Source organism: Silurus meridionalis, chromosome 13, assembly GCF_014805685.1.
Source record: "Silurus meridionalis isolate SWU-2019-XX chromosome 13, ASM1480568v1, whole genome shotgun sequence".
Classification (NCBI taxonomy): Eukaryota; Metazoa; Chordata; class Actinopteri; order Siluriformes; family Siluridae; genus Silurus; species Silurus meridionalis.
The window spans coordinates 1,378,889-1,403,888 of NC_060896.1; the positions used below are offsets into that span (position 1 = coordinate 1,378,889).

Here is a 25,000-nt window from a genome sequence, read left to right on the forward strand (position 1 = left end):
AAGTGGCTTCAGGATAAGCACAGGAACGCTGCGTGAGTGACCTTCAACCATAAGAAGTCCACCAGTGCCATGTGTGTAATATCTCATGGGACATTGGACTTACTAACATGTGTGTGTGTGTGTGTGTGTGTGTGTGTGTGTGTGTGTGTGTGTGTGTGCAGTAAGGAGCTTCACGATGCAATTGAAGAACTGATAGAACAGAAACGAAGTGAACTGCAGCAGGCTGAAAAACTTGACAACCTGAACTTCACTGAGGAGCTGATATTCTCCCAGGTACACACACACACACACACACACACACACACACACACAGACAGAGACACCATGGATTATCTTGAATCTGGTCTGGTTGATGGTTGGGATTGTGTGGTTATCGGGTTATCGTGTGTGTGTGTGTGTGTGTGTGTGTGTGTGTGTGTGTGTGTACAGAAGAGAAGCTGCTTTCCAAAATCCACCAGTACTTTGACACGTGGCAGACGGTGTTAATCAAACCAGACATTTATTTCAGACTGAAGTGGCTTCAGGATAAGCACAGGAACGCTGCGTGAGTGACCTTCAACCATAAGAAGTCCACCAGTGCCATGTGTGTAATATCTCATGGGACATTGGACTTACTAACATGTGTGTGTGTGTGTGTGTGTGTGTGTGTGTGTGTGTGTGTGTGTGCAGTAAGGAGCTTCACGATGCAATTGAAGAACTGATAGAACAGAAACGAAGTGAACTGCAGCAGGCTGAAAAACTTGACAACCTGAACTTCACTGAGGAGCTGATATTCTCCCAGGTACACACACACACACACACACACACACACAGACAGAGACACCATGGATTATCTTGAATCTGGTCTGGTTGATGGTTGGGATTGTGTGGTTATCGGGTTATCGTGTGTGTGTGTGTGTGTGTGTGTGTGTGTGTGTGTGTGTGTTTGTAGAGTCACGGTGAGCTGACAGCAGAGAATGTAAGGCAGTGTGTGTTGGAGATGGTGATCGCGGCTCCGGACACATTGTCCATCAGTGTGTTCTTCATGCTGCTGCTTCTGAAACAAAACGCTGAAGTGGAGAAACGCATCCTCACTGAGATACACACTGTACTGGGTGAGTTTCCACAGACACACACACACACACACACACACACACACACACACAGAGAAATTGAACTGAGGAAGTTTTACCATTTCAGGAAAAAAAGGTCATTTTGAATTTGATGGCTGCAACACGATTTAAAAAGTTGGGACGGAGGAACAAAAGTCTGGAAAAGTTCGTGTTATTAAAATGAAAAAACAGATGAAGAAACTTAGCAGTTAATGAGGTTAATAGACAGCAGGTCAGTCAGATGACTGGGTATAAATAGAGAAGAGAAGAAGCAGTCTCACAATTTTTCACAATGATGTTCCTCACCAACAAATTCCAAAGCAGTTGAATATGTCATCATTTATAAAACATCATATTTTTTAAAGATTCTGAGAATCTGGAGAAATCTCAGGGCAAAAATGAATATTGGATGGTTGTGATCTTCAGGCACTGCATTTAAACCAGTCATGATTCTGTAATGAAAATCACTGCATGGGCTCAGTAACACCTCCTGAAATCATTGTCTATGAACACTGGTCTCCAAGTCATTCACAAATGCAGGTTAAATCTCTATCATGTAAAGAAGAAGGCATGCGTGAACATGATCCACAAACATGACATTCTCTCTGAAGTGGAAAACTGTTCTGTGGTCAGACAAATCGCAATTTTTATTTCTTTTTGAAAACCATTTACACCATGTCCTCAGGACTAAAGAGGAGAGGGACCGTCTGGCTTGGTATCGGTGCCTCTGATGGTATGGTGGTGCATTAGTGTCTGTGGAATGGGCAGCTGGTACATTTGGGAAGTCTCCATCAATGCTGAATGCTACATACAGGTTTTGGAGCAACAAATGCTTCCATCCGTCTTTTTAAAGGAACGGTTTTGTATATTTAGGCAAGACAATTCTGCACACTGCATCTATTACAACAGCATGAGTTTGTAGTAGAAGAGTCCGGGTGCTGAACTGATATGGCTGCAGTCAAGACCTTTCACCATCTAAAAACATCACATCATGAAACGAAAAATACAACAAAGGACACCCAGAACTGTTGAGCAGCTAGAATCCTGTATCACACATTTATTATATTAGGTTCAGAAACTGGTCTTCTCAGTTCCCTGATGTTTACAGACAGACATCATCATGCTATACAGTGGAAAACATGGCCCTGTCACAACTTTTTTGAGACGTGATTGATATGTTTTTGGTTTAATGGTGAATAGAATATGTATTTATTACATTTGCAAATTTACAGTTTATACAGTGTCCCAGATTGTGGTTGTACTGAATGTGCTCTGTGTGTGTGTGTGTGTGTGTGTGTGTGTGTGTGTGTGTGTGTGTGTGTGTGTGTGTGTGTGTGTGAGACAGGGGAATCAGAGCTACAGCACTCTCATCTCCCTCAGCTGCGTGTTCTGGAGTGTTTCATTAACGAGGCTCTGCGTTTTCACCCCGTGGTGGACTTCAGCATGCGCCGGGCGCTGGATGATGATGTCATTGAGGGCTACAGGGTGCCGAGGGGAACAAACATCATCTTAAATGTGGGGCGAATGCACAGGTCTGAGTTCTTCCCCAAACCTGCAGAGTTCAGCCTCAACAACTTCACCAAACCTGTAAGACCTTCAACTTTTCACCAAGAGTCTCTGTTTGTCTCACACTCTGTCTGTCTGTCTGTCTCACTCACTGTTTCAGTCTGCCTCACTGTCTGTAGTCTCACTGTGTGTCTCTGTTTTACTCTCAGTCTGTCTATCTCATTCTCTGTCTCACTGTCTGTCTGTCTCACTGTCTCACTGTGTGTCTCTGTTTTACTCTCAGTCTGTCTATCTCATTCTCTGTCTCACTGTCTGTCTGTCTCACTGTCTCACTGTGTGTCTCTGTTTTACTCTCAGTCTGTCTATCTCATTCTCTGTCTCACTGTCTCTCTGTGTGTCTCTGTCTCACTCTCAGACAGACAGACAGTAAAGCAGAGAATGAGATAGACAGACTGTGTCTTGCTTTGTTTTGTTCACTTACATTTTGTTTATACATTCTCTCTCTCTCTCTCTCTCTCTCTCTCTCTCTCTCTCACTTTCTCTCTCTCTCTCTCTCTCTCTCTCTCTCTCTCTCTCTCTCTCTCTCTCTCTCTCTCTCTCTCTCTCTCTCTCTCTCTCTCTCTCTCTCTCTCTCTCTCTCTCTCACACATTCTGCAGGTCCCCAGTCGTTTTTTCCAGCCTTTCGGTTCGGGTCCTCGTTCCTGCGTAGGTAAACACGTTGCCATGGTGATGATGAAGGCCGTGTTGGTGACTGTGTTGTCTCGTTTCTCTGTGTGTCCTGAGGAAAGCTGCACTGTGGAGAACATCGCACACACTAACGATCTCTCCCAACAACCTGTGGAGGACAAACACACCCTGAGTGTCCGCTTCATCCCCCGCAACACACACACACAAACACACACACCCACACACACACACACACACACACACACACACACAACAGAAACCAAGAAATGATGAAACTCCTCAGTCCTGAAGAAGATGCTGAAAAAGTCACAGCTTTACCTCTGACTCTCGAGACTCCTTCCAGATGTGGAACCTAAATAAACATCTCCCGACATGAAACTTTAATAAATCAATGATTTCCATCATGGAGTCGTGTGAGGGAATGAAGATAAAGGCGTATGGAAATGTTCTTTATATTTTACAGTGAATTATTTATAAGACTTTATATGAATAAGTTTTATATTACACATCTTTTTTGCATTTTCTGTTGTTGTTTTTCTGTATATTTTCTACATCTTTCCTTTCACTGAATTGTGTTCCTCAATAACACTGTAGAGTTTTGTAGATATATTAGATGTAATTTCATGTAAAATGACACCTGGTCTGCAGTGTCCTGAAACTGGTGTAAAAAACATCTCTGATGAGTCACTGTGAATGATTCTGTAACTGATAAATCTCTGTAATAAAGAATCTGCTCAATAAATGTGTGTGTGTGTGTGTGTGTGTGTGTGTGTGTGTGTGTGTGTGTGTGTGTGTGTGTGAGAGAGATGTTGATGTTGCTATTCTAAGGTTTGGCCAGCAGGGGGAGACATCATTCAAGTCAAAAATCACTTCTAGTTTTTAATTCTTTCTCATTATAGAGAATCACATGTTTAAAATGTGTAACATTTTTACATCTTCACATCTTTAATGATGTTAAAGATGACATTCATCAGTATGTTTAGCTCCTAAATTTGATATAGTTTTTATACGCAATAATAATTATAATAATCATTTTCGACTAAAAGACAGGAGGTGGAGCTGGAGGTAGCAGAGCTGAAGATGTGGAGATGTTCATTGGATGTGACGACGATGGACAGGATTAGAAATGAGTTTATTAGAGGGACAGCGCATGTAGTACGTTTTGGAGACAAGGTGAGGGAGGTGAGATTGAGATGGTTTGGACATGTGCAGAGGAGGGACATGGGGTATATCAGTAGGAGAATGCTGAGGATGGAAACACCAGGAAGAAGGAAAAGAGGATGTGAGGGAAGACATGCAGGTAGTTGGTGTGAAAGAGGCAGATGTAGAGGACGGGGGGGATGGAGACGGGTGATCCGCTGTGGCACCCCCTAATGGGAGGAGCCAAAAGAAGAAGAACAATAAAAAGATTTTTAGCTGCATTAGAAGTTTGGGTGTCCCCCATTGCGTAATAATTGTCTGGAGCATCTCCATGGCAATGGGAACAGCCAGCCTACTGGGTTCTTCATTCTAGTTTGCATCCAAACTTTAAAAGATGGTCAGTCACTGTAGATTCCGGATACACAGTGATGCAAAAAAAAATCAGGACACTTGACTTTTCCAGCCAGTTGTGGTTCTTCTCCACAAAATTGAAGACACACAATTGTATCGGACGTCTTTGGATGCAGTAAAATAAATTTTTCTCATCACTTGAACTAGGAGACTAGAAGGTTTGTTCCAACATGATAATACCCCTGAAGCCAGCTCCATGAAGATCTGCGTTTCATGGGTTGGAGTGGAAGATCTCCTGCTATAGACCTCCAACCCTATTGAATATAAATGAATGTGAACTCCGACTGTACCCCAGGCCTTCTCACCTCCATCAGTAGCTGACTTTACTAACACCCTTGTGTCTAAATGCATCTTCACAAAATCCACTGGAACATCTTCCCAGAAGAGTGGAAATTATTTTAACAGCAAGTGGAGACAAATGGAGGAAAAGCACAAACCAATCCTACAGTTAGGTGTCTACAAACGTTTGGTCTTGAGGTGTATTTTCACTGTATGTAAGTGTTTTGGAGTTTTATCACAATAGCTCTCGTACCTTCACCTCCATGACCTCCATGAAACAAAAACAACACATAAATATTGTAAACAGGAAGTGAATAATGATTGGTTACACCCACCTGCTTTACATTGTCCTCCTGGATGATGTCTAGATTTCTGGACGAGCAACATAAATAATAAATAATGTTTATTATGGAATCAAAAGGGTTTTTTGTTCAGTCCTTAAACCTGACAGTTTAAAAGTTTCCGAGATTTTCAGAGCTTCATTTAGACCATTAAGGACTGCTTCAGGGTTCAGACATCTGCCAATATTTCTCTCTCTCTCTCTCTCTCTCTCTCTCTCTCTCTCTCTCTCTCTCTCTCTCTCAAACACACACAAATGGAAAGAAAGAAAAGTAAGAGACAGGAAAGAGAAAGAAAGCATAAAAGAGAGATAAATAGGGAATGTACCTAAATGTAGAATCACAATCCACTATTCACATCTGAACTTCCACTCAGCCAGTCTTCTTCTTTTTCTTCTCCTTCTTCTTCTTCTTCTTCTTCTTCTTTCGGCTTCTCCCATCAGGGGGCGCCACAGCGGATCATCCGTCTCCATACCCCTCTGTCCTCTACATCTGCCTCTTTCACACCAACTACCTGCATGTCTTCCCTCACCACATCCATAAACCTCCTCCTTGGTCTTCCTCTTTTCCTCCTTCCTGGTGTCTCCATCCTCAGCATTCTCCTACTGATATACCCCATGTCTCTCCTCTGCACATGTCCAAACCATCTCAATCTCACCTCCCTCACCTTGTCTCCAAAACGTCCTACATGCTCTGTCCCTCTAATAAACTCATTTCTAATCCTGTCCATCGTCGTCACTCCCAACGAACATCTCAACATCTTTAGCTCCGCTACCTCCAGCTCCACCTCCTGTCTTTTACTCAATGCCACTGTCTCTAATCCATACAACATCTCAGGTCTCACCACAGTCCTATAAACTTTCCTTTCACTCTCACAGATACTCTTCTATCACAAATCACTCCTGCTATCACTCTTCTCCACCCACTCCACCCTGCCTGCACTCTTTCTTCACTTCTCTAACACACTCTCCATTACTCTGCACTGTTGACCCCAGGTACCTGAACTCCTCCACCTTCTCCACCTCTTCTCCCTGCAACCACACCCCTCCACTGCCCTCCCTCTCATTCACACACATGTACTCTGTCTTACTCCTAGTGACTTTCATTCCCCTTCTCTCCTGCTCACAGATGGTCACCTCTTCTCTCAGCCTGGCTTCCACTACTCTTTCCCATAACTTCATGGTGTGACTGATCAACTTAATTCCCCTGTAGTTACTGCAGGTCTGCACATCTCCCTTATTCTTAAAGATCAGTACCAGCACACTCCTTCTCCATTCTTCAGGCATCCTCTCACCTTCTAGAATCCTGTTAAACAATCTGGTTAAAAACTCCACTGCATCTCTCCTAAACATCTCCACGCTTCTACTGGTATGTCATCTGGTCCAACCGACTTTCCACTCTTCATCCTCTTAATCGCTGCTCTCACTTCCTCCTTACTGATTCTATCCACTTCCTGCTTCACCATCTCCACATCATCCAACCTTCTCTCTCTCTCATTTTCCTCGTTCATCAGCTGCTCAAAATACTCCCTCCACCTTCTCAACACACTCTCCTCACTAGTCAACACATTTACATCTCCATCCTTTATTGCTCTAACTTGCAGCACATCCTTCCCTTGTCTTGCTTTCTATTTCCAGATGTTACACCAAGTACTTTTCTATCTGCCTCCCTCATCACTCCTGCAGTAGTTCCCCAATCATCAAGCACCTCTTCACCACCACTGAGCTTCTGTCTGACCTCTTCCCTGAACCTCACACTACAGTCTTCCTCCTTCAGTTTCCACTATCTTATTCTTCTTTCAGTCCTCACTCTCCTCTTCTTCTTCTTCACCTCCAAAACCATCCTACAGACCACCATCCGATGCTGTCTAGCTACACTGTCCCCTGCCAACACCTTACAGTCTCCAATCTCCTTCAGGTTGCATCTCCTGCATAGCACATAGTCCACCTGTGTGCACCTTCCTCCACTCTTATACGTCACCCTATGATCCTCCTTCTTCTTAAAATAAGTGTTCACCACTGCCATTTCCATCCTTTTAGCAAAATCTACCACCATCTGCCCTTCCACATTCCTCTCCTTAAAACCATACCTACCATCACCTCCTCATCACCTCTGTTCCCTTCACCTACATGCCCATTAAAGTCTGAACCAATCACTAACCGTTCATTTCTAGGTTCACCTTCTATCACTTCTTTTTCCTTCTCCTCCATCTCACAGCCGACTTGTGGAGCATAGGCACTGATGACATTTATCATCATCCCTTTAACTTCCACCTTCACGATCATCACCCTATCAGAAACTCTCTTCACCTTCACTACACTCTTACTGTACTCTTTCTTCAGAATCACCCCTACACCATTTCTCTTTCCATCCACACCATGATAGAACAGTTTAAACACCTCCAATGTTCCTGGCCTTACTCCCTTTCCACTTCATCTCCTGAACACACAACATCTCTACCTTTCTCCTCTCCATCATATCAGCTATCTCTCTGCCTTTACCAGTCGTAAGGCCAACATTTAAATTACCAACCTGAACCTCCACTCTCCTACATTGCTCCTTTCCCTGCCGTCTCTGTAGACGTCTTTCTCCTCTCCTTCTCCTCTTTCAGCCAACAGTAGCCCAATTTCCACCGGTACCTTTTGTTAACTATACCTGTGGCGGTTGTTGGTAACCCGGGCCTCGACCGATCCGGTACGAATTTCTCTTTCGTGATCCGCATATTTGATTTGGTACATGTTTTATGCTAGATGTCCTTCCTAACGCAACCCTCCACATTTATCCGGGCTTGGGACCAGCACCAAGAGTGCACTGGCTTGTGCAACACTAATGGCTGGGTTACAATCTGGTATTTACACCTGAGCTTCCACTCAGCCAATCACAATCCAGCATTCACAGTGATCAGGGTATCAGTAATGCGGTGCCAATACATTCAGTCGCTCCGTCACTGTATTAAACACTGAGGACGTGTGTGAGATTTTCTATTAACAGGATGTTGGTTCAGGTGTCAGAGTGAAGTGTTGATTGAAAATACTCCATGCAAACATGCACACACACACACACACACACACACACACACACACACACACACACACACACACACACACACACACACACACACACACACACACACACACACACAAAGACGCGTGCACACACACACACACACACAGAAACATGCACAAACACACACACACACACACACACACACACACACACACACACGCCTGTATGCTGGGAACGCTTCTATAATTAGGTTGGATATAAAGGACTAATGATACAGCAGCGAGCTCTCCGTATCCCTGAGGAGCGAGCCAGAGGGCATCATCATCCTCATCTTCATAACCTTTATCATCCTTATCTTCATCACCACCATCACCATCATCACCACCCTCATCCTTATCTTCATCAACATCGCCATCATCTTTATCATCACCTTCATTACATCATCACCACCATCATTCTTATCTTCATCACCTTCATCAACACCACTATCATTATCATCATCATCACCATCATCCTCACCTTCATCATCATCATCATCATCCTTATCATTAAAATGGACAGGAAGTGAGGTCGTGTCCTCTTTAATTCTCTTTTCACACACATACACAACAAAAGGGAAATGAGGTTGACCTTCACTCCTGCTGCAGCTGTGTTTGAGGATGAATACACTCACAAATCAACACACACACACACACACATTCAAATATACACACACAAACCTATACACACACACTTACATACAGGATCTCAATCTGAATATCAGAGTGAAAGATAAAACGCGCTCATGAGTACAATGGAGTTTATTCAACAAACACATGCAGAGAGAGGAAGAGAGAGAGAGAGAGAGAGAGAGAGAGAGAGAGAGAGAGAGAGAGAGAGAGAGAGAGAGAGAGAGAGAGAGAGAGAGAGAGAGAGAGAGAGAGAGAGAGAGAAGAGAGAGAGAGAGAGAGAGAGAGAGAGAGAGAGAGAGAGAGAGAGAGAGAGAGAGAGAGAGAGAGAGAGAGAGAGAGAGAGAGAGAGAGAGAGAGAGAGAAGAGAGAGAGAGAGAGAGAGAGAGAGAGAGAGAGAGAGAGAAGAGAGAGAGAGAGAGAGAGAGAGAGAGAGAGAGAGAGAGAGAGAGAGAGAGAGAAGAGAGAGAGAGAGAGAGAGAGAAGAGAGAGAGAGAGAGAGAGAGAGAGAGAGAGAGAGGAAAAGGAAAATTAAAAGAAATAAATTAATATAAATGTGAAAAGGAGACTTGGAGAAGGACAGAAGAAGTATGAGGTGAAAAGTGAAGAGAAGTAGAAGAAGAGAAGTAGTGGAGAAGGGAAGACGGAAGAAAATAAAGATAATGAGGATGAAAAGATAAATGAGAAGATTTGAAAAAGAAGGAGGAAAATGAGGTGAAGGATGAAAAAAAATAAAACTGGTAGATATGAAGGAGAAAAGTACGAAGAGGAGAAGGAGAAGAGGAGGTGATAGAGGAGGAGGAGAAAAGAAGGTGATAGAGGAGAAGGAGAAAAGGAGGTGATAGAGAAGGAGGAGAAGAGGAGGTGATAGAGGAGAAGGAGAAGAGGAGGAAGAAGAGCAAAATCTACCATTCGTTTGATTCCTACTTTCTTTTGCTCATATTCTTGTTTTCTCTTTTTTTCTGTCTGTTTGTGCTCAATAAACTCCACTGTTCCCATTAGCTCATTTTACACACACACACACACACACACACACACACACACACACACACAAGCACATGTATTTTGCTGTGTCTGTGCATTAATGCAGTGTTTAATTGGAAATATAAACCATGTTATAATAATAACTTTTTCATGTCACGACAAGCTTTTGTTTAGCCATTATGTGTGTGTGTGTGTGTGTGTGTGTGTGTGTGTGTTTAGGTGGTGTGTGGTTGTTGTGTAGTTGTGCAGTATGATATGCAGTGTGTGTGTGTGTGTGTGTGTGTGTGTGTGTGTGTGTGTGTGTGTGTGTGTGTGTGTGTGTGTCTGTGTTTAGGTGGTGTGTGGTTGTTGTGTAGTTGTGCAGTATGATATGCAGTGTGTGTGTGTGTGTGTGTGTGTGTGTGTGTGTCTGTGTTTAGGTGGTGTGTGGTTGTTGTGTAGTTGTGCAGTATGATATACAGTGTGTGTGTGTGTGTGTGTGTGTGTGTGTGTGTGTGTGTGTGTGTTTAGGTGGTGTGTGGTTGTTGTGTAGTTGTGCAGTATGATATGCAGTGTGTGTGTGTGTGTGTGTGTGTGTGTGTGTGTGTGTGTGTGTGTGTGTTTAGGTGGTGTGTGGTTGTTGTGTAGTTGTGCAGTATGATATACAGTGTGTGTGTGTGTGTGTGTGTGTGTGTGTGTGTTTAGGTGGTGTGTGGTTGTTGTGTAGTTGTGCAGTATGATATGCAGTGTGTGTGTGTGTGTGTGTGTGTGTGTGTGTGTGTGTGTGTGTTTAGGTGGTGTGTGTGTGTGTTGTGCAGTATGATTTACAGTGTGTGTGTGTGTGTGTGTGTGTGTGTGTGTGTGTGTGTGTGTGTGTTTAGGTGGTGTGTTGTGTAGTTGTGCAGTGTGTGTGTGTGCAGTATGATTTGCAGTGTGTGTGTGTGTGTGTGTGTGTGTGTGTGTGTGTGTGTGTGTGTGTAGTTGTGCAGTATGATTTGCAGTGTGTGTGTGTGTGTGTGTGTGTGTGTTTAGGTGGTGTGTGGTTGTTGTGTAGTTGTGCAGTATGATATGCAGTGTGTGTGTGTGTGTGTGTGTGTGTGTGTGTGTGTGTGTGTGTGTGTTTAGGTGGTGTGTGGTTGTTGTGTAGTTGTGCAGTATGATTTGCAGTGTGTGTGTGTGTGTGTGTGTGTGTGTGTGTGTGTGTGTGTGTGTGTGTTTAGGTGGTGTGGTTGTTGTGTAGTTGTGCAGTATGATATGCAGTGTGTGTGTGTGTGTGTGTGTGTGTGTGTGTGTGTGTGTGTGTGTGTGTGTGTTTGTACAGAGCTGATAGTTCTTCCTCTGCGTATCTGCAGTATATAAACACACAGTGCTGCTTTCTGTCTCCTTAAGGTGCTGTGTGTCAGAAACCAGTTCGAGTTTTCCATTTGGAAAATCACAGTTTTTCAGTGTGTGTGTGTGTGTGTGTGTGTGTGTGTGTGTGTTCAATCCAGCTGCTGTATGTCTGAGGGGCATTATCACACAGTTATAGAAAGCAGACACACACACACAAACACACACACACACACACACACACACACACACACACACACACACACACACACACACTACTGTCCCATTTATACCTCATGATGCAGCAAAAGAAAATCTAATTATTTTTTAATCAATGCTTCTTAAAGTAAACCTCTTAAATACCTTAAAGTCTGTCTCATGTTTCAACCTGTGTGTGTGTGTGTGTGTGTGTGTGTGTGTGTGTGTGTGTGTGTGTGTGTGTGTGTTAAGAGCTCTTTCATTATGTACTATGTGAATCAAAGTCAATAACAGGAGGCCGTTTGAGAACTTTTATACAGAGAGCTGTAACTCCACAGATTCCACAGAACTCCACCCTGACCAGATCAGACTTCTCTCTAACCAGATCAGACTTCTCTCTAACCAGATCAGACTCCACCCTGACCAGATCAGACTTCTCTCTAACCAGATCAGACTTCTCTCTAACCAGATCAGACTCCACTCTAACCACATCAGACTCCACTCTGACCACATCAGACTCCACTCTGACCACATCAGACTCCACCTGACCAGATCAGACTCCACTCTAACCAGATCAGACTTCTCTCTAACCAGATCAGACTCCACTCTAACCAGATCAGACTTCTTTCTAACCAGATCAGACTTCTCTCTAACCAGATCAGACTCCACTCTAACCAGATCAGACTCCACTCTAACCAGATCAGACTTCTCTCTAAGCAGATCAGACTTCTCTCTAACCAGATCAGACTCCACTCTAACCAGATCAGACTTCTCTCTAAGCAGATCAGACTTCTCTCTAACCAGATCAGACTTTTCTCTAACCAGATCAGACTCCACTCTAACCAGATCAGACTTCTCTAAGCAGATCAGACTTCTCTCTAACCAGATCAGACTCCACTCTAACCAGATCAGACTTCTCTAAGCAGATCAGACTTCTCTCTAACCAGATCAGACTCCACTCTAACCAGATCAGACTTCTCTCTGACCAGATCAGACTCCACTCTGACCAGATCAGACTCCACTCTAACCAGATCAGACTCCACTCTGACCAGATCAGACTCCACTCTAACCAGATCAGACTCCACTCTGACCAGATCAGACTCCACTCTGACCAGATCAGACTCAAGTTCAAGTTCAAGATTATTTCTGTAGCATTTTTCACAATGAACATTGTCTCAAAGCAGCTTTAGAGAATTTAAGATTGAAGGTGAATGATGTGTATTTATCCCTGATGATGAAGACTGTGGCCACTGTGGTGAAGGAAAAACTCCCTTAGATGTTATGAGAAACCTTGAGAGGATCCAGACTCAAAAGGGGAACCTCATCCTCATTTGGGTGACATCAAGAGTGTGATTATAGTCTTTAAACACTACAGAACACTGGAGAGAGAGAACTAACATGAGCACTGGAGTGTGTGATTATGACTGATGTCCTTTCTACAGTCTTTTACAGTCATTTGACGTTATGGAACCAGGAGCTACTGAGCAACTCATAAAATAGCTCAACATCTGAGATCATCATAGATCCACCACCAGCTTTTCCATGCCAGAGCCTTTAAACACTCAAGGAGGTCCAATTTCGAAACTCCACATGAAGTGGGATCCAACTGGCGCTGGTACGTCTCTGGATGGTTCAGGATGTTTGCAGTCATCTACTTCTTTAAAGCTCCACAATCTTCATGAGGTGGGACGTGACTGGAGCTGGAGCAACCTCAGGAAGTCTCAGGATGGGGAGAGAAAGAGAAGTAGTGGAGAGAAATTAGCGTAGCTGCTGTTCATGATATTAACAGCACAAGTTGATAATGTGATGTGATCAGATGTTCTGGAGCACAAGGTTATGATGTGATGTGTGTTATGTGTAGAACTCACTAAAAACATATGTCTTTAATCTGCACTTAAACTGGGAGAGTGTGAAGATTAGACTCCTCTCTAACAAGATCAGGCTCTTTCCAACAAGATTAGACTCCTCTCTAACCATATCAGACTCCTCTCTAACAAGATCAGACTCCTCTCTAACCATATCAGACTCCTATCCAACCAGATCAGACTCCTATCCAACCAGATCAGATTCCACTCTGACCATATCAGACTTCTCTCTAACCAGATCAGACTCCTCTCTAACAAGATCAAACTTCTCTCTAAGTAGATCAGACCCCTCTCTAACCAGATCAGACTTCTCTCTAACCAGATCAGACTCCTTTCTGACAATATCATGCTTCTCTCTGTCAGATCAGACTCCTCTCTGATTAGAATAGGCTTTTTCCTGACTCTGCTTTGATGACATTAGACTCCTCTCTGACCTGAAGATGCTCCTTTTGACAATATCAGACAATATCTTCTCTGTCAGATCAGACTCCTCAATGAGCTGGCGATAATCTTTTCTAGCAACATCAGACTTCTCCCTACCAGATTAGACTGACAAAATCATACTCTTCCCTGCCAGGTCAGACCCCTCTGGTTTTTTTTAATGAAAAAAGAAAGCTCTGGATCTGATCTGGTCAGAGAGGAGTCTGACCAGATCAGATCCAGAGCTTTCTTTTTTTTTATGAAATCATTTGGAGTATGGCTTTCTTTCTTTCTTTCTTTCTTTCTTTCTTTCTTTCTTTCTTTCTTTCTTTCTTTCTTCTTTCTTTCTTTCTTTCTTTCTTTCTTTCTTTCTTTCTTCTTTCTTTCTTTCTTTCTTTCTTCTTTCTTTCTTTCTTTCTTTCTTTCACACTCTTCTCATTGTTTAACGCTGAATCAGGTGTAATCTTTCCCTCTGTGTGTCTCTGATGTCTTTGTAAAATCGAGCCAGGGAGCAATTACCTTCCATTAAAGCTCTCTAAACCCCCAAACCCCCCCATACACACACACACACACACACACACACACACACACACACACACACACACACACACACACAAAATCGGCAGCATGAGTGTGTAAGATGGTGCTGAGCTGCTGTATGGGTGTTTGCAGTGTGTATGTGTGTGTATGTGTGTGTGTGTATGTGTGTGTGTGTGTGCGTGCATGTGTGAGGATGGTGCTAATAAATGGTAATGAAGGGTAATGAATGTTAATAAGTGTTAATTCATCAACACTGACCTCCAGCACAAAGTGCGTCCAGTTTCGCCTCGGGTTCAGTGGCCTTTCTCCCCAAACACACAGCAGAAGTGCAGCTCTGTTAGCACACATGCTAACCATTCCAGTTATAAAGGTTACAGAAGAAAAAAAGCTGAATATTCATCAGAATTGAATATTCATACCGAAATAAATTAACGGAAAAAAACATTACACGTGTTTCATTCTGTGAGCTAAACACTCGGTCTGCTCCTGATTAAATCAGATTAAAGATTAATGCATTTTTGTATCATTTTATATACAATATATCATCATCTGAATTATTCATCGCTATCAGCAAATCGAATATGTACAAAGTGTCTGTGAAAATGTGGAAACTCTGAGTCTTAGATGGTTGTTGAGACACACCTGCATGTTTCTTTTGTTTCTCACTAAAAGTCAAAAACACACCAGAACTGGACAGTGAACGTTGAGTCCAAATGGGACATTTTTGTGTCTACCAGAAGAACTTGTGTGAGATGGAGAACAGGAGAGAAGATGTGATCAGACTCCCTTTACCCCTACACTCACACATGAAGCTGGAAGTTTATTGGTTTGAGGTTGTTTTGGAGCAGAGAAGGTTCCAGAAAGTGAAAGGAATCCTGAACCATCATGTCTCCCATTCCACACTTTAACACCATGCAGTTCCGTCTGGACTGCGGCTCAGTTAGTGTCCAAATGCCGAATTGGTTAGGATTTGTTAGTAAAATTATGTGTATTAATATATTTATTTATATTGTATATATTTGCCATGGCCTCACGTTTTCCATTTGATCTGATTCATTTGATTCACTCAGATTTGGCCTGTGAAGTCGTACTGCCTTCAGTTTTGTTCTGTTAGCCATATTAGCATGGCAGATTGAGTCATTAATAGCCCTCATCATGAGGAGATCAGGCAAAATCATGACCATCTGCATACTGAGATGTAATAGATGACCCCACACACACACACACATACACACACGCATACACACACACACACACACACACACACACACATGCACACGAACGCACACACTGCCTCTGGATTATGGAGCCATCTGCTCCCTCACTGACCCTGCTGTGATTCCTGTGAGGCAAACAGACAACCAGACACACACCCTGGAGGACAGGAGGACAAAATAAATGACAAGAAAGAAAGAAAGAAAGAAAGAAAGAGTTGAAACTTTACAGATTAGTGTTGAGTATACAACGCTAGCGAAATCGGTAAGTTGTTTGATTACCATCAAAATTTAAATATGATGGCAATTTTCTTCAACACTTTATACATCTCCTCAAAGCTCAGCCTACTTACTCCTCCTCGCTTTTAACATTAGCATGATTACTCAGCAGACTTCTAGAAGGTTCCTCCTCCTCCACAGGAGATGAAGCTCCATATGGTTACTGAGCTGTAAAATGGGTTTCATTCATATCCATAAATATGTTCATCAGTCCATCAGGATCCATGAAGCAGCCTGGTCCTACCAACCAGAGTGTCAGGAACAACCTTAGTTATTTCTTCATCAAGTCTGGCATTAGAATTTGATCTAAGCGCTATCATGTTGCTTCCTGGTTCTTCTTGTTTCTCTGGCTGGTTGCTGACGCCTTGTAGCATATGTTACATTTTGCTTTCTAGATGAACATGAGAACCCATGATGAACATAGCAATGGAATGTGGAGAGGTTTAGTGCTGGTGGAGTGGAAGTCTGAAGTTTTGGTCTGTTAAACATCTTTATACATAGAGATGTTCAGGACCACCATGCTGCTGCTACAAAAGCTGGAATATAAAGACATCAGCCAAATGATAGATAAGCTTCATGGTGGCCAGGCTGCAGTAGTGTGTGAAGGAGTGAAGGCACTGGATAAGTCCAGTGTTTTCTGGTTAACATATGGAGCTCTGAAGCAATGTGTTTAAACTGGGAACATGGAATGGGGACCAACTGGGGCCTTCTCTATTTATAGGGACACACATTCCTCAGATGCTCAATGCTAATCCAAAAAAATGTTCTCAGAGAGAGAGTTTAGAGTTTCAGAGGAGTGCTGTAGAATGGTTGACCAGTGAAGAAGTTCATGGAAGGAAGGAGATGTGGAGGAGACTGCAGTACTTCTGAACTCCATTTGATACAAGTTTTACATCATTACATCCTTCACTACCACATAATGTACAGTGTTGTGTAGTGTTGTTTACATTTTACGGCACTTAGCAGCACCCTTATACAGAGCGACTTACAACTGTTGAGTTGAGGATTAAGGGCCTTGCTCAAGGGCCCAGCAGTAGCAGCGTAGTGGTGCTGGGATTTGAACCTATGACTTTCTGATCACGAGCCCAATGCCTTAACCACTGAGCTGCAACATTCCGTATGTTGTACAGTGATGTGTAGTGTGTAGTGATGTGATGTGGTGTGTAGTGTGTAGTAATGTGTAGTGATATGTAGTGTGTAGTAATGTGTAGTCTGTAGTGATGTGTAGTTTGTAGTTATATATAGTGATATATAGTGATGTATAGTGATGTGTAGTCTGTAGTGATGTGTAGTGATGTGTAGTGATATATAGTAATGTATAGTGATGTGTAGTGTGTAGTGATGTGTAGTGATGTGTAGTGATATATAATGTATAGTGATGTATAGTGATGTGTAGTGATGTGTAGTGATGTGTAGTGATATATAGTAATGTATAGTGATGTGTGTGTAGTGATGTGTAGTGATGTGTAGTGATATAGTAATGTATAGTGATGTATAGTGATGTAGTGTGTAGTGATGTGTAGTGATATATAGTAATGTATAGTGATGTAGTGTGTAGTGATGTATAGTGATGTGTAGTAATATATAGTGATGTATAGTGATGTATAGTGATGTGTAGTGTGTAGTGATGTATAGTGATGTGTAGTTATGTGTAGTGATGTGTAGTGATATATAGTAATGTATAGTGATGTATAGTGATGTAGTGATGTAGTGATGTAGTGATGTGTAGTGATGTGTAGTGATATATAGTGATGTATAGTGATGTATAGTGATGTGTAGTGTGTAGTGATGTATAGTGATGTGTAGTGATGTGTAGTGATATATAGTAATGTATAGTGATGTATAGTGATGTAGTGTGTAGTGATGTGTAGTGATATATAGTGATGTATAGTGATGTATGTGTAGTGATGTGTAGTGATGTGTAGTGATGTATAGTGATCTGTAGTGTGCAGTGATGTGTAGTGATGTGTAGTAATATATAGTAATGTATAGTGATGTATAGTGATGTGTAGTGTGTAGTGATGTATAGTGATGTGTGTGTAGTGATGTAGTGATGTGTAGTAATATATAGTAATGTATAGTGATGTATAGTGATGTGTAGTGTGTAGTGATGTATAGTGATGTGTAGTTTGTAGTGATGTGTAGTGATATATAAGTAATGTATAGTGATGTGTAGTGTGTAGTGATGTGTAGTGATGTGTAAGGTGTGTAGTGATGTATAGTGATGTGTAGTGATGTGTATAGTTTTGTAGTGATGTGTATAGTTTATAGTGATGTGTATTGTGTTGTGTGTTTTGTGATTCTACAAAACCTGATCAGTGGAAGAATGAATGATCCCAAAACTAAAAGAAACTGACAGGCAAACAATCTCTCACACACACACACACACACACACACACACACACACACACACACACATATACACACACACACACACACACACACACACACACACACACACACACACACACACACACACACACACACACACACACACACACACACACACACACACACACACACACACACACACAGGGTTAGAAAGACCAGAGCTGTTCCTCTTCTGGTGTTTTATAGGCAACAGGAACTCTGAGCCAGAGAGAGAGAGAGAGAGAGAGAGAGAGAGAGAGGGAGAAAGGGAAAGGAAAGGGAGGGAAAGAGGGAGGGATTCAGAAACTGAGTGAAAAGCGGTGTGAGAGTCAGAAAAGACGGCATAGAGAGCAGCAGTGAAAGAGACCGACTGACAGACTGAGAGAGAGAGAAAGAGAGAGAGAGAGAGAGAGAGAGAGAGAGAGAGAGAGAGAGAGAGAGAGAGAGTCACTAAAGAGCTTGAGCTCTCAGTGTCGGTTTTATTCCAACCACGGACAGCTGCCGTGATCGAGCCAGAGAGGAAAGAGAGAGAGTTTTCACAAAAAAGAAAAGAAAAGAGAAGCAAGAGAGAGAGAGAGAGAGAGAGAGAGAGAGAGAGAGAGAGAGAGAGATGGATTCAGATTCAGGAGAGCTGAGTGAAGGAGAGCTTTCTCCAGGTAAGACACATTTTCTCTTCTTCATGCTTGGCACTTTTTTCATGTCCTCTCTCCACCATTCAGTTTTCTGCATCTGCTTCTGCCTTCATTCCATTTCTACCTCCACTCACTCTGTCACTTTCACCCCCACATCCTCTAACACCACCCCTAAAGCTCCTCTGCCCCTATAACTTCTCCAAGTGCCTCTTTTCTTTCACAATCTCCCCACTGGCTTCAATTTAACTTTTAGTTTTATCAACATCTCACCCCTCGTCTCCCTCATTTACCCTGTTCTCAGGACCAACTTTTACACTTTTACACTTCTAAACACTCCTTTACCTGTTTAACCTGAATGCCCCTATTGTCCAGTGTTGTTTGCCTCCTCTGACTTTCTGCCCCTGTACACCCCCTCCTACCCCTTCAAATGCCCTTTCTTTCACATCACCCCTCCTCGCTCCTCCCCCCATCAATTATGAATAACATTTTGTTAAATATTTCTCACATGTGTTCAGAACGGTGCACACACACACACACACACACACACACACACACACACACACACAGTAGTGCATAAACAGTTAATATCAGGTGCGTCTAAACTTAGAGAACTAAACAGACAGACAGTCAATGAAGTATAGAAGTAGAAAATGATTGTGTTAATGTGTGTGTCCGAAGTTGCTACAGCTACCCAACCAGATAGCACACACACTTATACACACACTGTCACACACATATACACACACACACACACACACACACACTTTCTCTTACACACAGACAAACATACACATATTTACACATACAACAATTTTTTCTCTCTCACATACACACACATACACACACAGACAGACAGCAGACGTTGCTGATCCTTAGAAAATTATTCAGGACTCAGCTCACACACACACACACACACACACACACACACACACACACACACACACACACACACACACCATCATTAAGTAATAGGAAACTGCAGGCGTCTACAGAATAGTTTAATGTATTTTCAAGACGGCTGATATATGCTGTATTTGTGCCATGCACGTGCATAAGTGTGTGTGTGTGTGTGTGTGTGTGTGTGTGTGTGTGTGTGTGTGTGTGTGTGTGTGTGTGTGTGTGTGTGGTAGTCACAGGAATACCGGCAATAGTCCAGTTTTTGAAGTGACAGAGTCTTTCAATCTAGTGAGGAATTATGAATATATTTATAGACACACAGACACACACACACACACACACACACACACACACACACACACACACAGTTTAACTGGAACAAACACATTCCACACCAACAGAATGTGAAAATGAAATGCACACACACACACACACACACACACACACACACACACACACACACACACACACAGTGGCCTGTAGAGAAATAGTGAAGTGTAATAAATAGTAATATATTTTCTATAGTGTCTCAGTTTCAATTGAGTGGGTTATAAAAAAAAATAGATTTGTGCATTGAGCAAAAAGATTTTAGATTCAATATAATATTCGTCTGAAAGCTATGACTGAGCTATACATCGCATTGTCCCTGATTGTCACAGTAAACACCAAACATTTACACCTGCAGCACAGGAAATGCTCAGCTTCCTGACTTTGTATCTTCTAGACACATAAAATCCCAATCAGGAATAGATCCCGGCTTCTGACATTTATTTGTTTGTTTATTTGTTTGCATTTACACAAAGCATTTAACATCAGTTTCCTTAAAGTGTTTTCTACAGTTTTTCAGTCAATATTTATTTCCGATGTTGGGATTTTGGTTGGAGGTTTGGATTCTTAGTTCATGTTTGTTTAGTCGAGTTCACATAAGTCTTGGCATTTGTTTGTTTTTTTCAGTTTACATTTTAATTGCTGTTTAAATGTTAAACTTTTTTTACAGCACATTGTTTTCATGGTAGTTTGTATTTAATGACAGATTGTTTTACACTAGGGCTGCAATTAACGATTATTTTCTCTATAAATCGGATAAACAAATTGGTGTTTTGATTATTATAAGAAAATAGAAGCTAAATTTATGGTATTTATGTATAAAAGTGTACTTTAAAAAATGCAAAAGCCACATATTACATTTAACCATTTTTAATTTGGACATTTTAAAGCTTATATTTGCTGTTTGTTGAGGAGTGCATGGGGAATTTCTCCTTTAAACAAAGTCACTCATGCTGCGTTTTCTGTAAAAAGCCAACAACAACAACAACAACAACAAACAAAAACAGCATTTGAGTATGAAAGTTTCAACAATTTTAATCTTTTTGATTACTGTGCTGATGTTTTGCCTTTATCCATGACACCAGTGTGTTTTCTTTTCATGTGCTCATGCATCCCTGTGGTACTTCCATCCCACACACCCTCCACTTTGCATAACTTGAAGGTTACAGTCTTCTTTGTTGTGTTTAATATACAATGCTCTCATACCTTAGATGACTTGGGACACACACTTTTTGCTGCTGCTGATGGTCCTGTAATCCCCCTCCATTTTACAAGCAAATGTGTTATCTTACCATCACGCTAAAGCGTAACTTGAGCAGACCAACTAATCGATAACGGCATTTGTTGACAACAAATTTTATTAGTTGTTGCATCTCTTTTTTACACTAGATTATTTTTAATAGCAGTCTGTTTTTTATAGCTAGTTATTTGTGCTAAACTGTAGTTATATTGTAATTAATGGTAATTAGATTATTTTACACAGTACATTTTATACTAGACTTTTTTACACTATATTATTTTCAAGTAGATTATTTTTACAGTAGAATATTTTACAGTTGATTACACATTTATTAGGGTTTTACAGAAGTGTAGTAGTATATTACATGTTTTCTGCTCACATCAGACTGCACCATTTCCACTTGATAGCAGATGTATAATGATGTTTAAAATACACCAGAAATTAATCAAACAGAAACTTTCACACTTACTGAAACCTTAAAAAAAATCTTTTTCCTGCCATCACTTCCCCGTTCCTCATGCCTCACCCTTATTCCCCTGCTCAGACTGGAGAGGAGTCTGCTTTCAGTCATGAAGAACCTTCTCATTATCTCACAGGAAGAAGCTGTTTTTAATAATAAACCAGTGTTAATTAAATCGGTGGAGCTTCAATTGAGATGATGAACATTTCTGAAGATCTAGTTTATTAGAAGCATTTAATGTAGAAGAAAAGAGAGAGAGAGAGAGAGAGAGAGAGAGAGAGAGAGAGAGAATAAGCGAGAGAAAGAAAACGAGAGAGAGCAGAAGTGAACACACAGCAGAACCCTGAGGAACTCCAAGACATTATGATGAAATTGATCACCACATGGTAGCATCACACACATGACTGCTTCCTCATCCTGAGCAGATGAGTGTAGGACAGGATGTATGTGATGCAAACCAGATCAGACTGAAGCTCCTGATATTCATAAGAAAAACAGACTTTAGCTTTCTTCATGCTAATGTCTAAGGTGTGGTCAATCTGGATGACTAACAGAGATTCTATTAGAAGTTGATCCGATCCTACAGTCAGGAACATGTTCTTCAGATGCTACAGATGCTCAGCACATCATCTATGATCACAACAAGATTCATAACTTTGTATGAAGTATATGATGTATAAACACACACACACACCCACACCCACACACACACATAATTTTCTGCACACCTACATTTTACTGATTGCTCGGAAGAAACTGCAGAAGTTGGAAAGAACCTGCATGGACATGGAAAGAAGATGTATAGACGAAAACCAGAGGTCGGGTTTGAACCAGAGACCCCGGAGCTGTGAAACAATATACCAAGTGCTTGTGTGTGTGTGTGTGTGTGTGTGTGTGTGTGTGTGTGTGTGTGTGTGTGTGTTTGTGGAAAAGACAAGTCAGAAAAAAGAGTGCTCCTAGTTTCTCTTCACACCAATATGAGCTATAAATGCCCTGTGTGTGTGTGTGTGTGTGTGTGTGTGTGTGTGTGTGTGTGTGTGTGTGTGTGTGTGTGTGTGTGTGTGTTTTGCTGAGATGGAAATATTTCTCCACACTACCCTCTCTCTCTCTTTCTCCTCTCTTCCTCCATCTCTTTGAGGTATAACCACAGTTATTTCCCCCTCTCATTAGCCAATGGGAATATGCTAACACTCCCATTATGTATGTGTGTGTGTGTGTGTGTGTGTGTGTGTGTGTGTGTGTGTGTGTGTGTGTGTGTGTGTGTGTAAGTAGAACGGCATCTCATGCAACATTTGAAGGGAGTACAGCTTTGACTTAGATCCTGAAAGAACACACACTCACCCACACATACACACACACACACACACACACACACACACACACACACAGATGCGCACAGCAGCGTGATATTAAAGAGTTTATTATTAGAGATTCAGAACAGATGAGCTACAAAGTGTGTGTGTGTGAGAGTGTGTGTGTTTGTGTGTGTGTGTTTGTGTGTTGCTCATCTGTCTTGAATCTATGATTTTTTTTTTGTGACGAATGCACAAGCACTACACACATAGACTAGACAACACACACACACACACACACACACACACACACACACACACACACACACACACACACGACAGACACTATGGCAGCATGTATAGAATGTAATAATGGCTTCAGTTTAGACTTTATAAACATTTTCTCAGGCTTTTCTCAACACTTCTGAGGTAAAAGTGTGTAGGATGAGATTTCAGAGCTGCACATGAACTACACACGTATTAATCTGAGTTCCAGTCCGACTGCTTTTGAAACATAACTGAGACGTTTTAGTGATATTTGTGAGAACAGTTATTATCTATTATTATAATTCACAATCCTTAGTTCCAGTACATATGTGTGTGTGTGTGTGTGTGTGTGTGTGTGTGTGTGTGTGTGTGTGTGTGTGTGTGTGTGTTTAAAACCACATGCAATGTTCTATTTTAACTCATTAGTTTCATTTTGAAACGATCAGTTCTCTTTTCCTCCTGGTTTCACTTCAGGTGTATAATTTTATGACTCTGGAGTGTGTTTTGTCCTCGTTCTGCGAGTGTGTGGGAACACACAAACACACACAAACACATATACACACGTTTCAAGTGCTAGAAAGTGCCAGGAATAGAGGTGTGATTATATAAAGCACGAATCATTCATGACTAGAAGGATTTATGTCTCTGTCCTAACGTGAAGATCTCCGTCCTCTCTGTGTACAATCTCTGTATTTTGAGTTTTAATCAGACTGTGATCTACACACGCATTGTGTGTGTGTATGTGTGTGGTACCAGGATGTCATCTCTCAATAAGGCTAATTCCACTAAAGTTTAGTTAGCCGTTGATGTTTTTTCAACACTTCTGAGGTAAAAGTTGTTGTTTGTGTGTAGGATGAGATTTTAGAGCTACACACTAACTACATCCATCACCATCCTTATTTCCAGTCAATGTGCTACACAGTTACCAAGCAAACGTATATCCTGCACCTTACACCCAAAACCCAATATTTTATACCCTACACCTTACAGTTTACACCTTACAACTTGTACCCTACACCCTACAGCTTGCATTCTACACCTCACAGTTCACACCCTACAGTTTAGACACTACAACTTAATCTCTACACCCTACAACTTGCATTTTACACCTCACAGTTTACACCCTACACCTCACAGTTTACACCCTACACCATACAGTTTACCCCCTACACCTCACAGTTTACACACTACACCATACAGTTTACCCCCTACACCTCACAGTTTACACACTACAGTTTACGCCCTACACCTCACAGTTTACACACTACAGTTTACACCCTACAGTTTACACAATATACATCACAGTTTACAACCTACAGTTTACACCCAACACCTCACAGTTTACACACTACAGTTTACACCCTACAGTTTACACAATATACATCACAGTTTACAACCTACAATTTACACCCTACACCTCACAGTTTACACCCTACAGCTTACACCCTATACCCCACAGTTTACACCCTACATCGTACACCCTATACCCCACAGTTTACACCCTACACCCTACAGTTTACACCCTATACCTCACAGTTTACACCCTACACCTCACACTTTACACATGATACCACACAGTTT

The 25,000-nt window shown here is 41.8% G+C and overlaps 2 protein-coding genes and 1 long non-coding RNA gene across 3 annotated transcripts in view; 2 read left to right on the forward strand and 1 right to left on the reverse strand.

Moving 5' to 3' along the window:
* LOC124395700 (aromatase) overlaps positions 1-4,026 on the forward strand; it is a 7,373-nt gene extending 3,347 nt beyond the window's left edge. The window contains exons 5-9 of the mRNA XM_046864443.1: positions 1-32; positions 162-273; positions 932-1,094; positions 2,437-2,678; positions 3,255-4,026. The exon at positions 1-32 is cut by the window's left edge and continues 83 nt beyond it. Coding sequence (XP_046720399.1) covers positions 1-32; positions 162-273; positions 932-1,094; positions 2,437-2,678; positions 3,255-3,554 — 849 coding nt within the window. The 3' untranslated portion in view covers positions 3,555-4,026. The remainder of the gene's footprint in view (positions 33-161; positions 274-931; positions 1,095-2,436; positions 2,679-3,254) is intronic.
* Positions 3,328-5,829, reverse strand: LOC124395701. The gene is made up of 3 exons (XR_006927666.1): positions 5,781-5,829; positions 5,450-5,486; positions 3,328-3,432 (listed from the first exon to the last, which is right to left on the reverse strand). It is a non-coding gene; the product is annotated as an uncharacterized LOC124395701 (long non-coding RNA).
* A 12,811-nt stretch (positions 5,830-18,640) lies between these two features.
* tnfaip8l3 (tumor necrosis factor, alpha-induced protein 8-like 3) overlaps positions 18,641-25,000 on the forward strand; it is an 18,174-nt gene continuing 11,814 nt past the window's right edge. The window contains exon 1 of the mRNA XM_046865155.1: positions 18,641-18,960. Within this exon, the coding sequence (XP_046721111.1) occupies positions 18,915-18,960 (46 nt within the window). The 5' untranslated portion in view covers positions 18,641-18,914. The remainder of the gene's footprint in view (positions 18,961-25,000) is intronic.